Below are 16,999 nucleotides of genomic sequence, written 5' to 3'. Positions count from 1 at the left end.
TCAAATCCTTGGTTCAGAGAAAACTTTCCCCAGAAGATCATCAGACCACTTCCTGGCTATTTTGCTCACTGAGTACAATCTAGCCACAAAGACTATAGAGCAACTGGACAAGAATTACAGAGTAAGGCCCAACTGGTTTCCTTCAGATTCAATGGGAATACTAATTTACCATGTTCTAATAGGAAGATTACTGATTAGAATGCTAGAGAAGTACAGCAGTGAAACAGACCCATCTGAGTCCATGCCAAAACCATTTACACTGCCTACTCTCATTGACCTGCTCCAGAACCATAACCCTCCATATCCCTATCATCCATGAAGTATCCAAACTGCTCTTAGACATTGAAATCGAGCTCGGATGCACCACTTGTGCTGACAGGTCATTCTACACTCTCACAACCCTCTGAGTGTACAAGTTTTTCCTCATATTCCCCTTGTACTTCTCACCTTTCACCCTTAACCCATAACCTCAGGTTGTAGTCCCACCCAACCTCAGTGGAAAAAGCCTGCTTGAATTTACCCTATCTATGCCCCTCATAATTTTGTACAGCTCTATCAAATCTCCTCTCAATCTTCTACTTTCGAAGCAATACAGTCCTAACCTCTTCAATCTTTCCTTATAGCTCAGGTCCTTCAGACCCAGCAGCAGCCTTGTGAACTTTCTCAGTACTCTTTCAACATTGTTTACATCTTCTCTGTAGGTAGGTGACCAAAACTGCACACAATATTCTAAATTAAGCCTCATCAACGTCTTATACAACTTCAACATATTGTTACGAACCCCGTAACTGGGTCACTTACCAGCAAAGATAGAGAGGTCCGTTGAAGTCTGATGGTACTATTTTTAACAGTATTTATTGATAAAAATACACAAAAATAATATCAATGCAAACATACAGATAATATACGTTGTCAATACTAACTCTAAAAGTGCGGGTATAATAATAATCAATAAGAAATAAGCTCTATCGTTGTCTAGGGGATAATGTATTGTCCGATGGAAATATAAAAGTCACTCAAGTTCATTCAAGCTGCAGTCTTTGGTTGGAGTCAAGAGACAGATTTTTAGAACTTGCCAGCTTTTCCTTTTTATGATGTCGATCCTTCCAGAGTTCCGTTGGTGTTGGTTTCTCCTTTTAGCTAAAGCCATTCTTCCGTGGTAAGGCCCGCCAATTCCGAGGCAACTGGAAAAGGACGCACGCGGGCCCCCCACCGGCTGTCGCCATTAAACGTTGTCACGGGATTTCTAGCGTTTCTCCTGGTGCGTCTAAAGGGGTTGTTCCCCAGACCCACTTTTATCCTTACTCACGGGGTCTCAGATGTCAGTCAGGTTGGGATGATGCAATCCCTCAACCAGCCCACTCTGGTCATTCCCTGAGGGCTTCAATGAATAGTACAGTACTCAATACACAATTCCGTCTCCAAGAGACAATGGCCGGTATCCGTGGCTTTGTCTCGCTGAGGGCAAGACACACATTCCAAACCCTTGAGGATTCTCTCTTTCATTTCCTGGGTCCTCAGACCTGAATTAATAGCGATCTTGCGATTCTCAAAAAGGAGGGGGCTACATTGTACCCTTCGGCCCCTCAGAGTTGTGGCATGTTCATAACAATATCAACCCATCTCCTGTACTCAATACATTGATCTATGAAGGCCAATGTGCCAAAACCTTTCTTTATGACCCTATCTACCCGAAACGCCACTTTCAACAAATTACAGACCTGTATTTCCAGATCCCTTTGTTCAACCACACTCTTCAGTGCCCTACCATTCGCTGTAAGATCTAGTTGGTCCTACCAAAGTGCAATACCTGACACTTGTCTGCATTAAATTCCATCTGCCATTTTTCAGCCAATTTTTCCAGCTGATGCAGATCCCTCTGCAAGCCATGATATCCTTCCTCGCTGTCCAATACACCACCAATTTTGGTGTCATCCACAAATTTGCTGGTCCAGTTAACCACATTATAGATGACAAACAATGAAGGACCCAGCACTGATCCCTGCAGCACACTACTAGTCACGGGCCTCCAATTAGAGAGGCAACCCTCTACTATCTCTCTCTGGGTTCTTCCACAATGTCTCATCCAACTTACTACCTGGTTCTGAATGCCGAATGACTGAACCCTCTTAATCAGCCTCCTATGTGGGACCTTGTCAAATGCCTTACTAAAGTCTATGTAGACACCATCCACTGCCTTGCCTTCATCCACTTTCCTAGTAACTTTCTCGAAAAACTCCAGGAGATTGGTTAGTCATGACCTAACATGCACAAAGCCATGCTGACTACCCTTAATCAATCCACATCCATCATAATACTTACATATTGGGTCCTTTACGCACAGGATACATGGTAAAATATGGGATACCACCATAACCAATTCCAAGAGGTTAAATTCCTTCCAAAAAGTTTCCAATTCGTCTTCCTTTCATTGGATGCTAAAACTTACTACACCACCTGTTTACCGTAATCTTCAGTGCAATTCTTAATCCTTTACATTAGTCCGACGTTACTTTCAGCAGTTCCCCGTTTCCTTTATCATTCAGAAGCAACGCAGAATCTTAAAGCCAACTCTGATCTTTTTTTTAAAAAATGGAATATGACGATAATGGGAGTATTGTGCCCAGCTAAAGGATAAAAAGCCAAAAACTGATCTTGCAGAAATTACATCACTGTACTTCCGTTCTGCATCAGGATGTTGTGGTTAAGCCACAATCCAAGTATGCAATTTATACCATCCCAGAGTAGTTCTGAGGGAATGGTACATCCGAATGAGGTCATGAACAATCTTTCCACTGCCAGACATGGCTGGAGCTCCTGGCCTTTATCTACTGCTATCCAAAACCATTTTACAACTATCTTGGAACAGGCACCAATTTGGCTGCTGCACTTATCAACAATACTAGTAGCTACCTTTGAATAAATAAGTTGTCTGCAGAGCATTTCAAGATCTTTTTGTGGGTGGAGAGTTGTGACTGCATAGTTGTTTAGGTTTCAGAGTGGGGTATCAGGGTTGTATTGTGTACAAGTCTTGTTTCCCATGAATCCGCAGGGCTACTTGCATCGAGCACATTCAGGCACATTTCTGATGTTTAGACCACTCAATGTGGACCATGCCAAGATTTGCTTACTTCTGAATACTTGGTATCCTGGGAAATCTTTATAAAAATCTCCATGTTGCTATGTGTGTCCCCACCAATCATCCAGGCAAAAAGATAGAAGAAAATTAAAATATAAAGAAAAAAACAAAATACCCCCCTACTAATGTTGTGGAAAAAAAACACAACATTACCCCCCTCTGCTGTACGGGTCATGGCAACCGCCATGATTATACACGTGAATCCCGCAGTAACCGATCCAAAGCTCCCCAGCCCCCCCGCAACACAAAAAAGTATATGTATAAGAAGAGAAAAAAAATATACTATTCTCATTTAGTATTTCTAAAATTTTGCTTTTCTCTTCTATAATATCCATAAATGTCCATCACTTCTGTTCATTGGGTCTATCTTCATCTTTAATCCATTACGTTTGGAAGCCTCTATGTGTAATTAGCGAATAGATGGAAGTTCTTGTACAAACTCCTCCGCTTTTCGATAATCGGGAAAAAATTTTTTTCCTCCAAAAAAATTATCAGTGTTGCTGGATGACGCATTGTAAATTTATAACCCTTTACCCATAAGGCTTTTTTCACTGGGTTAAATTCCTTCTTTCTCTTCAACAGGTTGTAACTTATATCAGGATAAAAAAGAACTGGTTTCCCTGCTATCATCAATGGCCTGTTTCTATTTTTGGCACTTTGGGCAGCGGCCTTCAGGATCTTTTCTTTGTCTTGGTATCGTAAGCATTTTTCAAAATTGATCGTGGGTTTTGATCAGCTCGAGGTCTTGACCTTAAGGATCTATGAGCCCTTTTGATCTCAATTGGATTTTCTCCTTCCATTTCCAATTTTTCAGGGATCCATTTTTGAAAAAAATTTATTGGATCTTCTCCTTCTATATCTTCTTTAAGTCCAACAATTTTAATATTATTTCGTCTACTGAAATTTTCAAGCTTATCAATTTTTTCCATAAATTGTTTTCTTTCTGATGCCCAAGCAGCATTTTCATTTTCTATTTTGTCCATTCTTTCAACCATGTCCTCCGTTGTAGTTTCCAAGTCCGTAATTCTTTTTTCCATTTTTTCCTGTCTCTTTGTCATTTTATCAAGCATAATCTTCATTTTGGTCATTTTTTTTCGAGTATTTTTTGATTATTTTTAATTACTATTAATGTGTCTAATTTACGCATTATTTGCCTCAAAGTTTTTTCTATATTTCTAGAAGGACTTTTAACTTCTTCTTCATCTGATCCTTCCGAGACACTTGACTCTCCCTCCGATTCGCTATCACTTTCAGTTGCAGTGGTAGCTGGGCTTTATAGTTTTTGTTGCTCCCGTTTGCGCATGCTCCATCCTTGCGTTTGCGCAGTTCACGATGGCCCTTCCCTTTAGGAATGGCCAATGTTGCCGCGGTCTCCTGTTCTGTATCGCCGGCGGTACAATGTACCTGAGACCGCGGTTCCTCGGTAGACATGGGCCTTGTTCTCGTTCCAACTTGCGTAGTCTTCCCGGTATTAGTTTTCTTCATCTTCCTTCTTTGAGGCATAGCTTGACACAATCCAGAGTGGTTTATAAGTAACTTTTAGAAGGTACTGACTAACTTTTCTTCATTTAGACATTAATTTATTAACATTTTACGGGAGAGCTGGGTTCCAGCGTCTCGATCCTACGTCATCACGTGACGTCCCCCCCAACTTCTGAATACTTGTACTCTAATAATCTTCTGGCAACAGGAAGGACGTGTAATCATCCAACTCCAGAAATGTGCAGAGCACCATGTTAGGAGTGTGGTCTGAGTCAGTGTGCCCATCACAATGATCTGTAAGTTGATAGAACAGGAGTAATAAACCACCTCAGGGATGGTTGTTTAAAGAATCTGCTCAGCCCCTCAGCCCGGTGTGAGGCATGGGATTACCTTTTCTTCAGTGCTGCAGCCTCCGTTCCTCCTCAAATGTTATCTCATACACTGACAATGGACAGATCAACCAAAGCAGCAAAGCAGTGCAAGTACTGGAGCCACTGCCTCACCGATTTGGAGATTGCCTCATCTGTGTGGAGTGTGCACGTTCGGAGCAATTTTGTTTCGTTTCTTCACAGGTTGTGAGTAAAGCTGGAATTGTGCTCAACTACTTCAGGGGACAATTAAGGGTTAAACACACTGGGTATTTTCAGCCACTTATAGACAAACCAGGTAAGGGCAGCAACGAAACAGATGTGTTTTTAACAGCAGTCTGGTAATTTAATGATCACCTAGTACTTTCGCCATGCTGAATTCCAGATCATATTTAATAAGCTGAACTTAAATCCCCTATTTGCTTTTAAAATGAACAGAATCCAAGATTTTATAGACACAAGGAATGCAAAAGCAAACTAGTGAGGTAGAGAAATTAGGAATCAAGTAGAATATTGCATCCGATTTAGCATGTCACATTCTAAGAAGCATCTCTGGCTTTGGGAGGCCATCGAGAGGACATGTTGGAACTGTGTCTACAAAGGGCCTCATTCATGAGGAGCGTGTGGAAGTAGTAGGATTGTTCTCTTGTGAGAGAGGCTATTGGGCGATAAAATAATGGTGTGCATAATTATATAGGGTACAGTTGAGGTTGGTAAAGAGACAATGTTTTAATTGGCAGATTATGGATTCTATTCAACAATCTTCACAATTTAACTGTACATAAAGCACAAACCCAATGATCATACACAGCTGGATCTCCAGGTTTAACATACACGGAAAATGCCAGGAGTAGGCCACTCAGTCTGTTGAGCTTACACTCCAACTTCAAAATGATCCATCTCATCACCAAGTTCTCTTACCCTCCCCATGCTCCTGGATTCCATGTCCCTTCAGGAATTTATGAATCGTCTTTAATATATTCAACAACCTGGGTTTTACAACTTTCATCTTCAGTACATAAATAGACAATAGACAATAGGTGCAGCAGTAGACCATTCGGCCCTTCGAGCCTGCACCGCCATTTTGAGATCATGGCTGATCATCTACTATCAATACCCGGTTCCTGCCTTGTCCCCATATCCCTTGATTCCCCTATCCATAAGATACCTATCTAGCTCCTTCTTGAAAGCATCCAGAGAATTGGCCTCCACTACCTTCCGAGGCAGTGCATTCCAGACCCCCACAACTCTCTGGGAGAAGAAGTTTTTCCTTAACTCTGTCCTAAATGACCTACCCCTTATTCTCAAACCATGCCCTCTGGTACTGGACTCTCCCAGCATCTGGAACATATTTCCTGCCTCTATCTTGTCCAATCCCTTAATAATCTTATATGTTTCAATCTTATATGGTTCAATTGAGAACCCTCTCAATCTCCTTAATTCCAGCGTGTACAAGCCCAGTCTCTCTAACCTCTCTGTGTAAGACAGTCCAGACATCCCAGGAATTAACCTCATGAATCTACACTGCACTTCCTCTACAGCCAGGATGTCCTTCCTTAACCCTGGAGACCAAAACTGTACACAATACTCCAGGTGTGGTCTCACCAGGGCTCTGTACAAATGCAAGAGGATTTCCTTGCTCTTGTACTCAATTCCCTTTGTAATAAAGGCCAACACTTCTTCACTGCCTGCTGCACTTGCTCATTCACATCACATAAATACCACCACACAGTATCTCATTCCCAAACGCCTTGCCTTGTAACGCAACACTCCCACTCCCTCACCCCCAGTCAGGAAAAGCATCCGCCACACTACCAGTCTAAATTAAATCCCCTCTCAATTCTTCTAAAGAGCTCCCAAATTAACTGGGTTCTGCCCTGTGCAATTTGCTTCAAAACTATCATAGGATATCCACACAGCTTAGAGCTGGTCTAACGTCCTACCTTTGTGCTGGCCACACCAATTTCCGGTCCAGCGTTGACATGAACACCGCAGTCAGTTTCGCGGGAGATTGAGCTGCCCACTGTGTTGGTGATGCCAACAGTTAGGGCTCGTCTCCCTTTACAATACCTCAAGGCCATTAAAGTGTCGGCAGTTTCACCTGCAGAGCAAAGAACGGATACATGACTGAGATCAAAACGCACTGCTGGGGTATTTCATCAGCCACTGAATCCCAGTCCCTGATGTAAAACATTCAGCAACAGTGCAGGATGCAAACCAAATAATCAACTAATAGAGAAATCGCACCACACCAACAAACTTGGACCTTTAGCGTTCCATGTTGAAAGCAACGTCATCAAAAACATGTGACACCAGGAACAATAAAGGGGAAGGGAATAAAGTCTGCAATAGGTTTTAAGGAATCCCCCAGAGCAGAACTGGCAGAGGGATTCATTCAAGAAAATCCATAAGTTTTTTTTAGATGGGACAGTATATTTCCGAGCTTAAAATCAGTAAAAAGACAGACTTGGATATGCAGTAAGAACTTAGACAGCATGAGACCAAGCAAGTGCCTAATTTCATGAATCAATACAAACTATTTTGTATGAAATATCTTGAATAATCTATCATTTGATTTATAAAAATACATATCACATACACACACATATATATATGCGCATATACATACATATACACACACACATATATAATTTAGCTCTGTAAAGATTAGATTCAGGAATAAAGTGAAATAATTAGGCAACTTTAAAATGAAAGCTTAAAACTTTTTGAATTAACATCCAATAATTTAATATATATTATCTAAAGCAAATAATGGCATCAATGTCTTTGTTCAATTTTCTGTGACCCTTTCACAAGCTCTCCACCTGCCTAAACCATCAGACACCTCCTGCCCCATCTGTGGGGGAGACTCTCTCTCACTGGCCTTAGTTACCTTTAAACCCACAGAACTGAAGCAATAATTCAACCTCAACCCCAAGGGACTGGCTAAGATGCTGATTCTGAAAAAGCCAATAGAACATCCTCATAAAAATGCTAATGATATTTCCAATTTATGACAAGAAAGATTTGTTTGAATATTGAAAGGCATAGACAGAGTGGATGTGGAGCTGATATTTCCTATAGTTGGTGAGCCCAGGAATGGACAGCACAGCCTCAGAATAGTAGAACATCCCTGTAGAACAGAGATGAGGAGGAATTTCTTTAGACAGAGGTTGGTGAATCTGGGCAATTCATTGCCACGGACAGCTGTGGAGGCCAAGTCTTTGAGTATGTTTAAAGCGGAGGTTGATAGGTCCTTGATTAGTCAGGGTATCAAATGTTATGGGGAGAAGGCAGGTGAATGGGGTTGAGAGGGATAATAAATCAGCCATGATCGAATGGCAGTGCAGACTCAAAGGGCTGAGTGCCTTAATTCTGCTCCTATCTCTTAAGGTTTAATATCAAGGATCTTTAAGGCAGTCCAATTTATAGAATAGACATCTTAAATTCAATGGCTATGTTGACAAGTGAGAGCAGCTGGCACATCACTTTCACCAATACACTCACTACACAGAAAAGTATCCAAACAAAAGGGAAAGGTGCAAAAATAAACTGGCATAAAAGGAAAGAGAAATTATGTCCAATTTTAACAACAGACAGGGCTGATATCCAGTAGGTCACACAGTAAGCAGCGTCTGTTGGGAAGACAGGGTGATCCTATATCCCTTTACTCTCACATATTGTGTGGAGCAAAACAACAACTGAGCAGTACAAGTAAATGTTTTTACTGAGTCATGTGAGCAATGGCACACTCTGGGCAACACAGCGTGGGAGTGATGAAGTGGGCCCACCGAGATACAAAACATACATACGTGGAAGCCTGCGCCGAAAGAGAGCGCCTCCCAGACCAAGGAGGCCCAATTGATTTACCACACGATCAATCAGCCACATTCACATTCGCCACAGTGCCACAATCGATCTGATATGTTTTATCTCCCTCCACTTCAAATAATTAACTAATCCTGTTGTGCTCCACAGAGAATTGGGAACTGAGCTTTCATTCAACAGGCTGACTACCAGTTAACCTTTTAACAGTTGGGTTCAAGTTACTGAAGCCCAAGGCACATAAATACAAGCTAGGATTCTGCCTTTGTATCAGAGCAGCAACATTTAATGTACCAGATTGCTCTCAGCAGTACAAGACTACAACAACTATGTCCTGAATATTTTTTGCATTGGGGTGGTTTGCATCAGGATCCAAATCTGCATCTGGTTTGTAGAGACTAAATATCTCACAGTTCACAAACCCTGACAACACACTCGCCAGATAAGGCAACTTATAAACTACCAGTGCATTCCTGCACCCGCATACAATGGGAAGACATGCACATATTCCAATGCCACTCAAGTTAAATCAAACGGACAGATAGTTGTGAGGTCAGTGAAGGTAAGCTCCTTTTTATTGAAACAGACTATATTCTGTCTGGGTATCCTCCAACCCGATAGTATGAATATCAATTTCTTCTTCTGGTGAACAAAACTCCTCCTCTCCCTTTCCTCTATTCCCCATTCTGACATGTTACTTCTTCTCATCTGCCTATTACTTCCCCCGGGTCGCCTCCTCCTTCCCCTTCTCCTATGGTCCACTCTCCTTCCCTATAAGATTCTTTCTTCTCTAGCCCTTGACCTTTCCCAGCCACCTGGCTTTGCCCATCACCTTCCAGCTAGCCTCCTTCCCCTCCCCACCCCACCTTTTTTTATCCAGGCATCTTCCCTCTTCCTTCTCAGTACTGAAGAAGGGTCATGGCCTGAAACGTCAACTGTTTATTCATTTCCATAGTTGGTGCCTGACCTGCTGAGTTCCTCCACCATCTTGTGTATGTTAAGTCGAGAGAGAGAGAGAGAGAGAGAGCCGACGGCAATAATTAAATTATAAAAGGTTTTGATGAGGTTGGTAAGTAATTCAGCAGCATGTTTAAGATCTACATGTTTAATAGCTCATCTGGGTCATAAGTTGGTAAGTTAATTGGTGACTGTAAACTGGCCCTAATGTATGGGGTGCTAGGAGAATGAGGGAGAACTTGGTGCATAGTTGAGAGAGGAAAATGAGTGGCAGAATGGAATTGCTATGAGAGGCAGCATCATTTCAATGGTCTTTTTCTATATTGTAAGCTATATTGAGAGCTGGAGTCCACACCCACCTCCAATGGATGTTAGGGCCCACTTTAATGAGCCATAACAGTAACTATACATTGAAGACTGGTGAATGTGTATTTGAGGCAAGATAGGGGAAAGTTTAAGAGATGTGTGGGGCAATTTTTAGAGAGAGTGGTAGGTGCCTGGGATGGCTGGCCAGGGGTATGGTGGACGCAGATACATCAGTGGTGTTTAAGAGACTATTAGAAGAGTGTGTGAATAGGCAACGATATGGATCGTGAGCACGCATTAAAGAGTTAATTTGACATCATGTTCAGTACAATCAGACTGAGGGCTTGTTCCTATACTCTAATGTTCTATGTCCCAAACTGTAAAGCAACCGTGGCAAGCCAATCATGGGAAATCCACAGTCACCTCAGAAGAACTGGCTTGTGTGTACCTGCCCTGGGACCAGTCAAGAACCTTCTGAGTACTGACCAGCCAGACCATTGGGAACACACTTTCTCATTCTGGAGCTATTTGATTGTCATAAAAATCCAGGTGGTTTAAAGTCCTTCAAGATGACTCCACTGAACTCTTCTATATTCCACATACTCCAATAGACAATGATTGGGGGTTGTAATGACAATTTTGAAACTACCTTGGTGCCAAGGCCCAAACTACCTGGCCACTCTGCTGGATGATATGTTGGGACTTCGTGACTATTCAGATTGAATCACCACCACTTTCTCTGGGTAACTGACATTAGCGTCGTGGAGTGTCACACAGCATGAAAAAATACCATTGAACACATCTCCCCGCCCACCCATACCTGCAATTCAAGCATCCTACAGTAATCTACTCTCTCTTCAGTTTTTGCAAATTTTATCAATCGCATTCCAACTGGGAGCAATTTACAAAGACATTTTAACATACAAGTTTGGTAAATGATGGGGGGGGATGAGAAACCCACAGAGATGGCACCAGAGATTGGGATTACATATCAGTAACAAGCTGTGCCATCTCACATCAAATCTGGCCTCACCAAATATTTCAAAAGTAAGAGAAAAAATGTCACGGTAGTGCACGATATCTTATGATAAAGAAAACAGCACGGATAAGAATGGAAGTACCGTAGATTCCGGATTTTAAGCCGCTACTTTTTTCCCACATTTTGAACAGCTTTGAACTTTGCGGCCAATAATCCGAAGCGGCTAATGCATGGTTTTTTTCATGCCGCCTCGTAAACATTTTGCCTCGTAACAGTAGACCAATAAAATTGATGAGTAGTTCACAGAGGTCCAATGAAATTGTACGATAAATCAAGCGCACTTTCACAATTAAATTATTGTAAATCAGTCATTTGTACTCACCCTCATCAACATGGAAAACACTCGAAGCATTGTGCTGCCTAGTTAGTTTAAACTATATTTGTTTTCTGTACTACATCGCGGGATGCTATGACGTCACACCCGGTTTCGCGGTGTCTTGTGGGAAAATGCCGGTTTGCGATGAAACGGGACGGAGGGAGGGAGCGCATTACGCGAGCGGCTTTGGATCTGAGCGAACTCTGCTTTTAAATGCCGGTTTGCGATGAAACGGGACGGAGGGGGGGAGCGCATTACGCGAGCGGCTTTGGATCCGAGCGAAAGCTGCTTTTAAATGCCGGTTTGCGATGAAACGGGACGGAGGGGGGGAGCGCATTACGCGAGCGGCTTTGGATCTGAGCGAACTCTGCTTTTAAGTTAAAGGCAATCAATAACTTTTCCTGGTAGGCTGCAATATATATATTTTTTTACCAGTCGTTAGGAGATATTGGAATGTTGTTCAGTAAAGAAGTATACGCAACGTATATTTAAAAGTAGCCGCGTACGGGCACGGTTCGAAAAAAAGCATTTGCAATATGTATTTGTTTTTGTTACCATATGGATTTAATTAAAAGTTAAAAAAATCCTCACGTGTAATATCTTTCTGTGTAAATATCTCATATTACAACGTGGGACACCTGCGGCCGAAAATCCGGTGCGGCCTAAAATCCGGTGCGGCCTTTACAATTAAAAAAATGATTTTATTTCTAAAATTAGAGCCAGCGGCTTAAAATCAGGTGCGCTCTGTAGTCCGGAATCTACGGTAACTACGGTTTCTAAATGAAGCTGGGAACTAGTGAGATACCGTACGTGGATCTTCATGGGTGACTGCCTCCAGCAAAACACACGTCGTTCAGTCTGTTATCTAACTGATTCAAAGACAGTTTTTATTTTCAACAAGCTAAAAGAATTTCAGCAGAATGTAAACAAACTCAGAAGAAAATGGAGTTCAGTTCACCAGTAAGGTCCTGGGGAACACTTCACAATGCCCCCAGATTAATCAACTTTGTCCAGGGCAGTGGACAGTAAACTCCTCACCCAGTGGGTGGGCATCAGGCAGCTACTTACCCTCTCTACACCTGAAGTCTGGCCCTCTGCTATACCAGCCCAGCAACACACCTGTTTGTTGTTGAGATTTTCCCAAGCCAGAGCCATGCACAGGAGATCGGTTCAAATTCCACAGTAGAGTTTGGGAAGTTGGACTCAGTTTGAGCATAAGACCATAAGACATAGGGACAAATTTAGGCCACTCGTGTCTGCTCTGCCATTTCATTGTGGCTGATCCAGTTTCCCTCTCAACCTCCTGCCTTCTCCCAATAACCTTTGATGCCCTGACTAATCAAGAATCAACCTCCATTTTAAATTCACCCCATGACCAATACAGCATCTGTGACAACGAATTCCAGATTCACCACCCCGTGCCTAAAGAAATTCCTCCACATCTCCATTCCAAATGGACACCCCTCTATTCTGAGGCTCTGCCCTCTGGTCCTAAACTCCCCAACCATAGGAAACATCCATTCTATCTAGGCCTTTCAACACTCAATAGGTTTCAATGAGAACCCTCCTCATTCTTCAAAACCCAATGAGTAAAGGCCATCAATTTCTCCTCAAATGACAAGCCTTTCATTCCTGGAATCATTCTCATGAAATTCCTCCGAACCCTCTCCGACGTCTCTGCAATAATCTGGCAACATGAAGCACAGGTGAGATGAACGTCTATTGGATCCATATGGGATTCCAATCCAAGCTCCTAACTGCCCTATGAAGTGACTTGGCAAGCCCCCGCATTGACATCAGATCACAAGGAAGAATGAGGTGAGGCAGGTCCACTTCCTCAGACTTGCCACCACTTCCTCAGGGACAACCAAAATTTGGTCACTGAATGCTGACATTGTTCAGCTGTCCAGCAAATAACAGTACATTTAGAAACACATTTCACAAATGCTATGTCATACCTGACTGGCTGAGGAAAAAGCAGACGTCGTCCCGGAAAACAGGTGTACTGCGATCCAGGAAATCGCTGGAAAGTTCCACCATAACCGGCAGCTCAGTCAGCTCCTCTAGGATCTGTCGTGTCTGAAAGAGGAATCAGGGAACAGGAAGATGTCGTGTCAACTGTAATCATGTTGGTTAAACAGAAAAAGGAATTGCTTCTAAAAGCAATTACCAAGAGTGGATGTGCAAAGGGGCTTGCACGCCAATATCAAGCAATTAGAAAGGCAAATGTTATGTTGGCAACAAAGAAAAATATTGCCATAATTCACAGAGTTACAGCAAGATCATCCCCAGAACAGTGTCTGCAACTTTCATCCTGGGATATACTTGCCCAAGGGAGTACATTTCACACAGAGGATTTAGTACAGCCACTGCCCCATAGGTCAATGTCTGTGTGGAGTCTGCATGTGCCCCCTGTGGATTTCCTCTGGAGATACTTTGCTTTCCTCCCACATCCCAACAATCTGCAGGCTGCTCGGGGTTAATCTGCATTAAGTGTCCGCAGTGTACGAACGAGTGGCAGGTGATGGAATGTGTGGAGAAGAAATGAAAAAAGGATTCATGCTTTATTCTCTGTGCTGACATGGTGGCTTCTGTGCTGTATCACTGACTTTGTGACTCAATAACAATTTCTCATGCAAGTCCCATGGAAGTGCCTTTTTGTTAACACAATACCATTTCAAAAATTGCAACAAACATGTTTGACTCCTGAAAATGTATTTGTATTGTAGTTTTCATGTAAATTTGTTTAGCTCAGATTTCTATTTTTGGCTGAACTATTGAACCATGTGGAACATCACATCCAATACAATTTACAGCCTTTTCTTTCCGTCCTGCAAAGTGGCACGTTCTGGACAAACGATCAAGAATAGGAATCATGTCCCCTTGCCACACAACCTCAAGATGGCACCTACCACATCTCAGCTAATTCAACATCAGCTGGGTGTTCCAATCTGGTGCCTTCATAATTCATCTGAAACTCTGCCCCACAAAGTGAAGCATACGACACAGATCGAATTGTCAGGAAAATACTGAGAGAGCTACATTGTCAGAAGTGCCTTTGTAAGTGACAATAAACCCAAGACCCGTACCCCCCCCCCCCCCCTTTGGATGGAGTAGCCAAGCTCTCCCAAATATCATCACTAAAACTGTTTGCCTCATTAATTTTTTGTAGGACTTAAGGTATGAACAACATTTTGCTACACTACAGCAGTCACTACATTTCAAAAAGTTCCTAAAAACTTTAGGATATCCTAGGGTTGTAAAAGGCACTACACAAATGCACATTATTAAATCGTTTTTATACATGACGCTGGTGTTTTAACTGCTTTGAGATACAAAATGTTGTTTATTATTTACATTTAATGTTTTTTCTCTGGTGAATTAAATTCACAGGCCACAGAAACATGTTACATGGCGAGCGGATCACCACACCGTTCTCCTTCTTGCTCAGATTCAGTAGAGAAAAGGAAGAAATGTAGGATGTGTTCATCGAGCAACTGGCAAATTCACTTCTCAAGAGCTGGGCATCGCTGCTGCAGCAGCTATCGTTATTACAGTGAAGTGACGCACAGATGAAGTACTGGTGACATTTCTGGATAAGGGTACAAGACAACCTGGAGGGAAGCCGCAGATGGTGGCTCTCCCATGAGCCTGCTGCTTTGGTTGCACCTGGTGGTGGACCGTCAGCATTGGGAGGTGCTGCCAAGAGCAACCTGGGCAAGTAATACAGCACATTTTGTGGACAGTACACACCGTGATCAGTACGTGTCGGCAGTGGAGGGAACAAATATGTAGTGTTGCTTTGTCCTGGGCGGCTTCCCAGAAGCAGAGATCACTTGCAGTTTAGAAAGGAGGAAAGAACACCAAACGTTATCATCTGGCACCTTCAACCCTTAGGTTATTGAATCACGCCCATCTCCACAGACCACTGTCTACATTCTGACAGAAGGGACACTGGTGGAAGACAGCGGAAGAAGTGGATGTGGGTTCGATCTCAACATTTAAGAGAAATTTGGATAGGTACGTGGATGGGAGGGGTATGGACAGCTATGGTCCAGGTGCAGGTCAATGGGACTAGGCAGGTTAACAGTTTAGCATGGACTAAATGGGCAGAAGAGCTTGTTTCTGCACTGTAGTACTCTTATGATTCATAAAGATTGGTAGGCCCTACCACATTTAACTCTACTTTGTGAGAAACCATCCGGAACAAAGCAGCCCATCCACCAACAAACACCCTTACCCACCCCCATCCACCAACAAACATCCTTACCCACCCCCACCATCCCATCCACCAACACCCGTCCCCACCCCCACCATCCCATCCACCAACACCCGTCCCCACCCCCACCATCCCATCCACCAACACCCTTCCCCACCCCCACCATCCCATCCACCAACACCCTTCCCCACCCCACCATCCCATCCACCAACACCCTTCCCCACCCCCACCATCCCATCCACCAACACCTGGCCCCAACCCCACCATCACATCCACCAACACCCTTCCCCACCCCACCATCACATCCGCCAACACCCTTCCCCACCCCCACCATCCCATCCACCAACACCCTTCCCCACCCCACCGTCCCATCCACCAACACCCTTCCCCACCCCCACCATCCCATCCACCAACACCCGTCCCCACCCCCACCATCCCATCCACCAACACCTGGCCCCAACCCCACCATCACATCCACCAACACCCTTCCCCACTCCACCATCACATCCACCAACACCCTTCCCCACCCCCATCCACCAACAAACATCCTTACCCACCCCCACCATCCCATCCAACAGCCTTCCCCACCCCACCATCCCATCCACCAACACCCGTCCCCACCCCCACCATCCCATCCACCAACACCCGTCCCCACCCCCACCATCCCATCCATCAACAAACATCCTTACCCACCTCCACCATCACCATCCCATCCACCAACAAACACCCTTACCCACCTCCACCATCCCATCCACCAACAAACACCCTTCCCCACCCCACCCCACCATCCCATCCACCAACACCTGGCCCCAACCCCACCATCACATCCACCAACACCAACACCCTTCCCCACCCCCACCATCCCATCCACCAACACCCTTCCCCACTCCAACATCCCATGCACCAACACCCTTCCCCACTCCACCATCACATCCACCAACAAACACCCTTCCCCACCCCACCATCACATCCACCAACACCCTTCCCCACCCCCACCATCCCATCCACCAACACCCTTCCCCACCCCACCATCCCATCCACCAACACCCTTCCCCACCCCACCATCCCATCCACCAACACCCTTCCCCACTCCACCATCCCATCCACCAACACCCTTCCCCACCCCCACCATCCCATCCACCAACACCCTTCCCCACTCCACCATCCCATCCACCAACACCCTTCCCCACCTCACCATCCCATCCACCAACACCCTTCCCCACTCCACCGTCCCATCCACCAACACCCGTCCCCACCCCACCGTCCCATCCACCAACACCCTTCCCCACTCCACCGTCCCATACACCAACACCCGTCCCCACCCCACCGTCCCATCCACCAACACCCT

General features: G+C 44.1%; 1 protein-coding gene across 2 annotated transcripts in view; it reads right to left on the bottom strand.

Annotated features, from left to right (window-relative positions):
- LOC140714251 (glutamine--fructose-6-phosphate aminotransferase [isomerizing] 1-like) overlaps positions 1 to 16,999 on the bottom strand; it is a 108,742-nt gene that overhangs the window by 8,476 nt on the left and 83,267 nt on the right. For both annotated transcript variants that reach the window (XM_073025295.1, XM_073025296.1), the window contains exons 13-14: positions 13,391 to 13,511; positions 6,933 to 7,090 (exon numbers count right to left, since the gene is read on the bottom strand). In XM_073025295.1, the coding sequence (XP_072881396.1) occupies positions 6,933 to 7,090; positions 13,391 to 13,511 (279 nt within the window). The remainder of the gene's footprint in view (positions 1 to 6,932; positions 7,091 to 13,390; positions 13,512 to 16,999) is intronic.

The sequence above is a fragment of the Hemitrygon akajei genome, chromosome 21 (assembly GCF_048418815.1).
Source record: "Hemitrygon akajei chromosome 21, sHemAka1.3, whole genome shotgun sequence".
NCBI lineage: Eukaryota > Metazoa > Chordata > Chondrichthyes > Myliobatiformes > Dasyatidae > Hemitrygon > Hemitrygon akajei.
The sequence above is the reverse complement of the archived record's forward strand: the minus strand, read 5'-3'. Positions and strand labels throughout refer to the sequence as shown.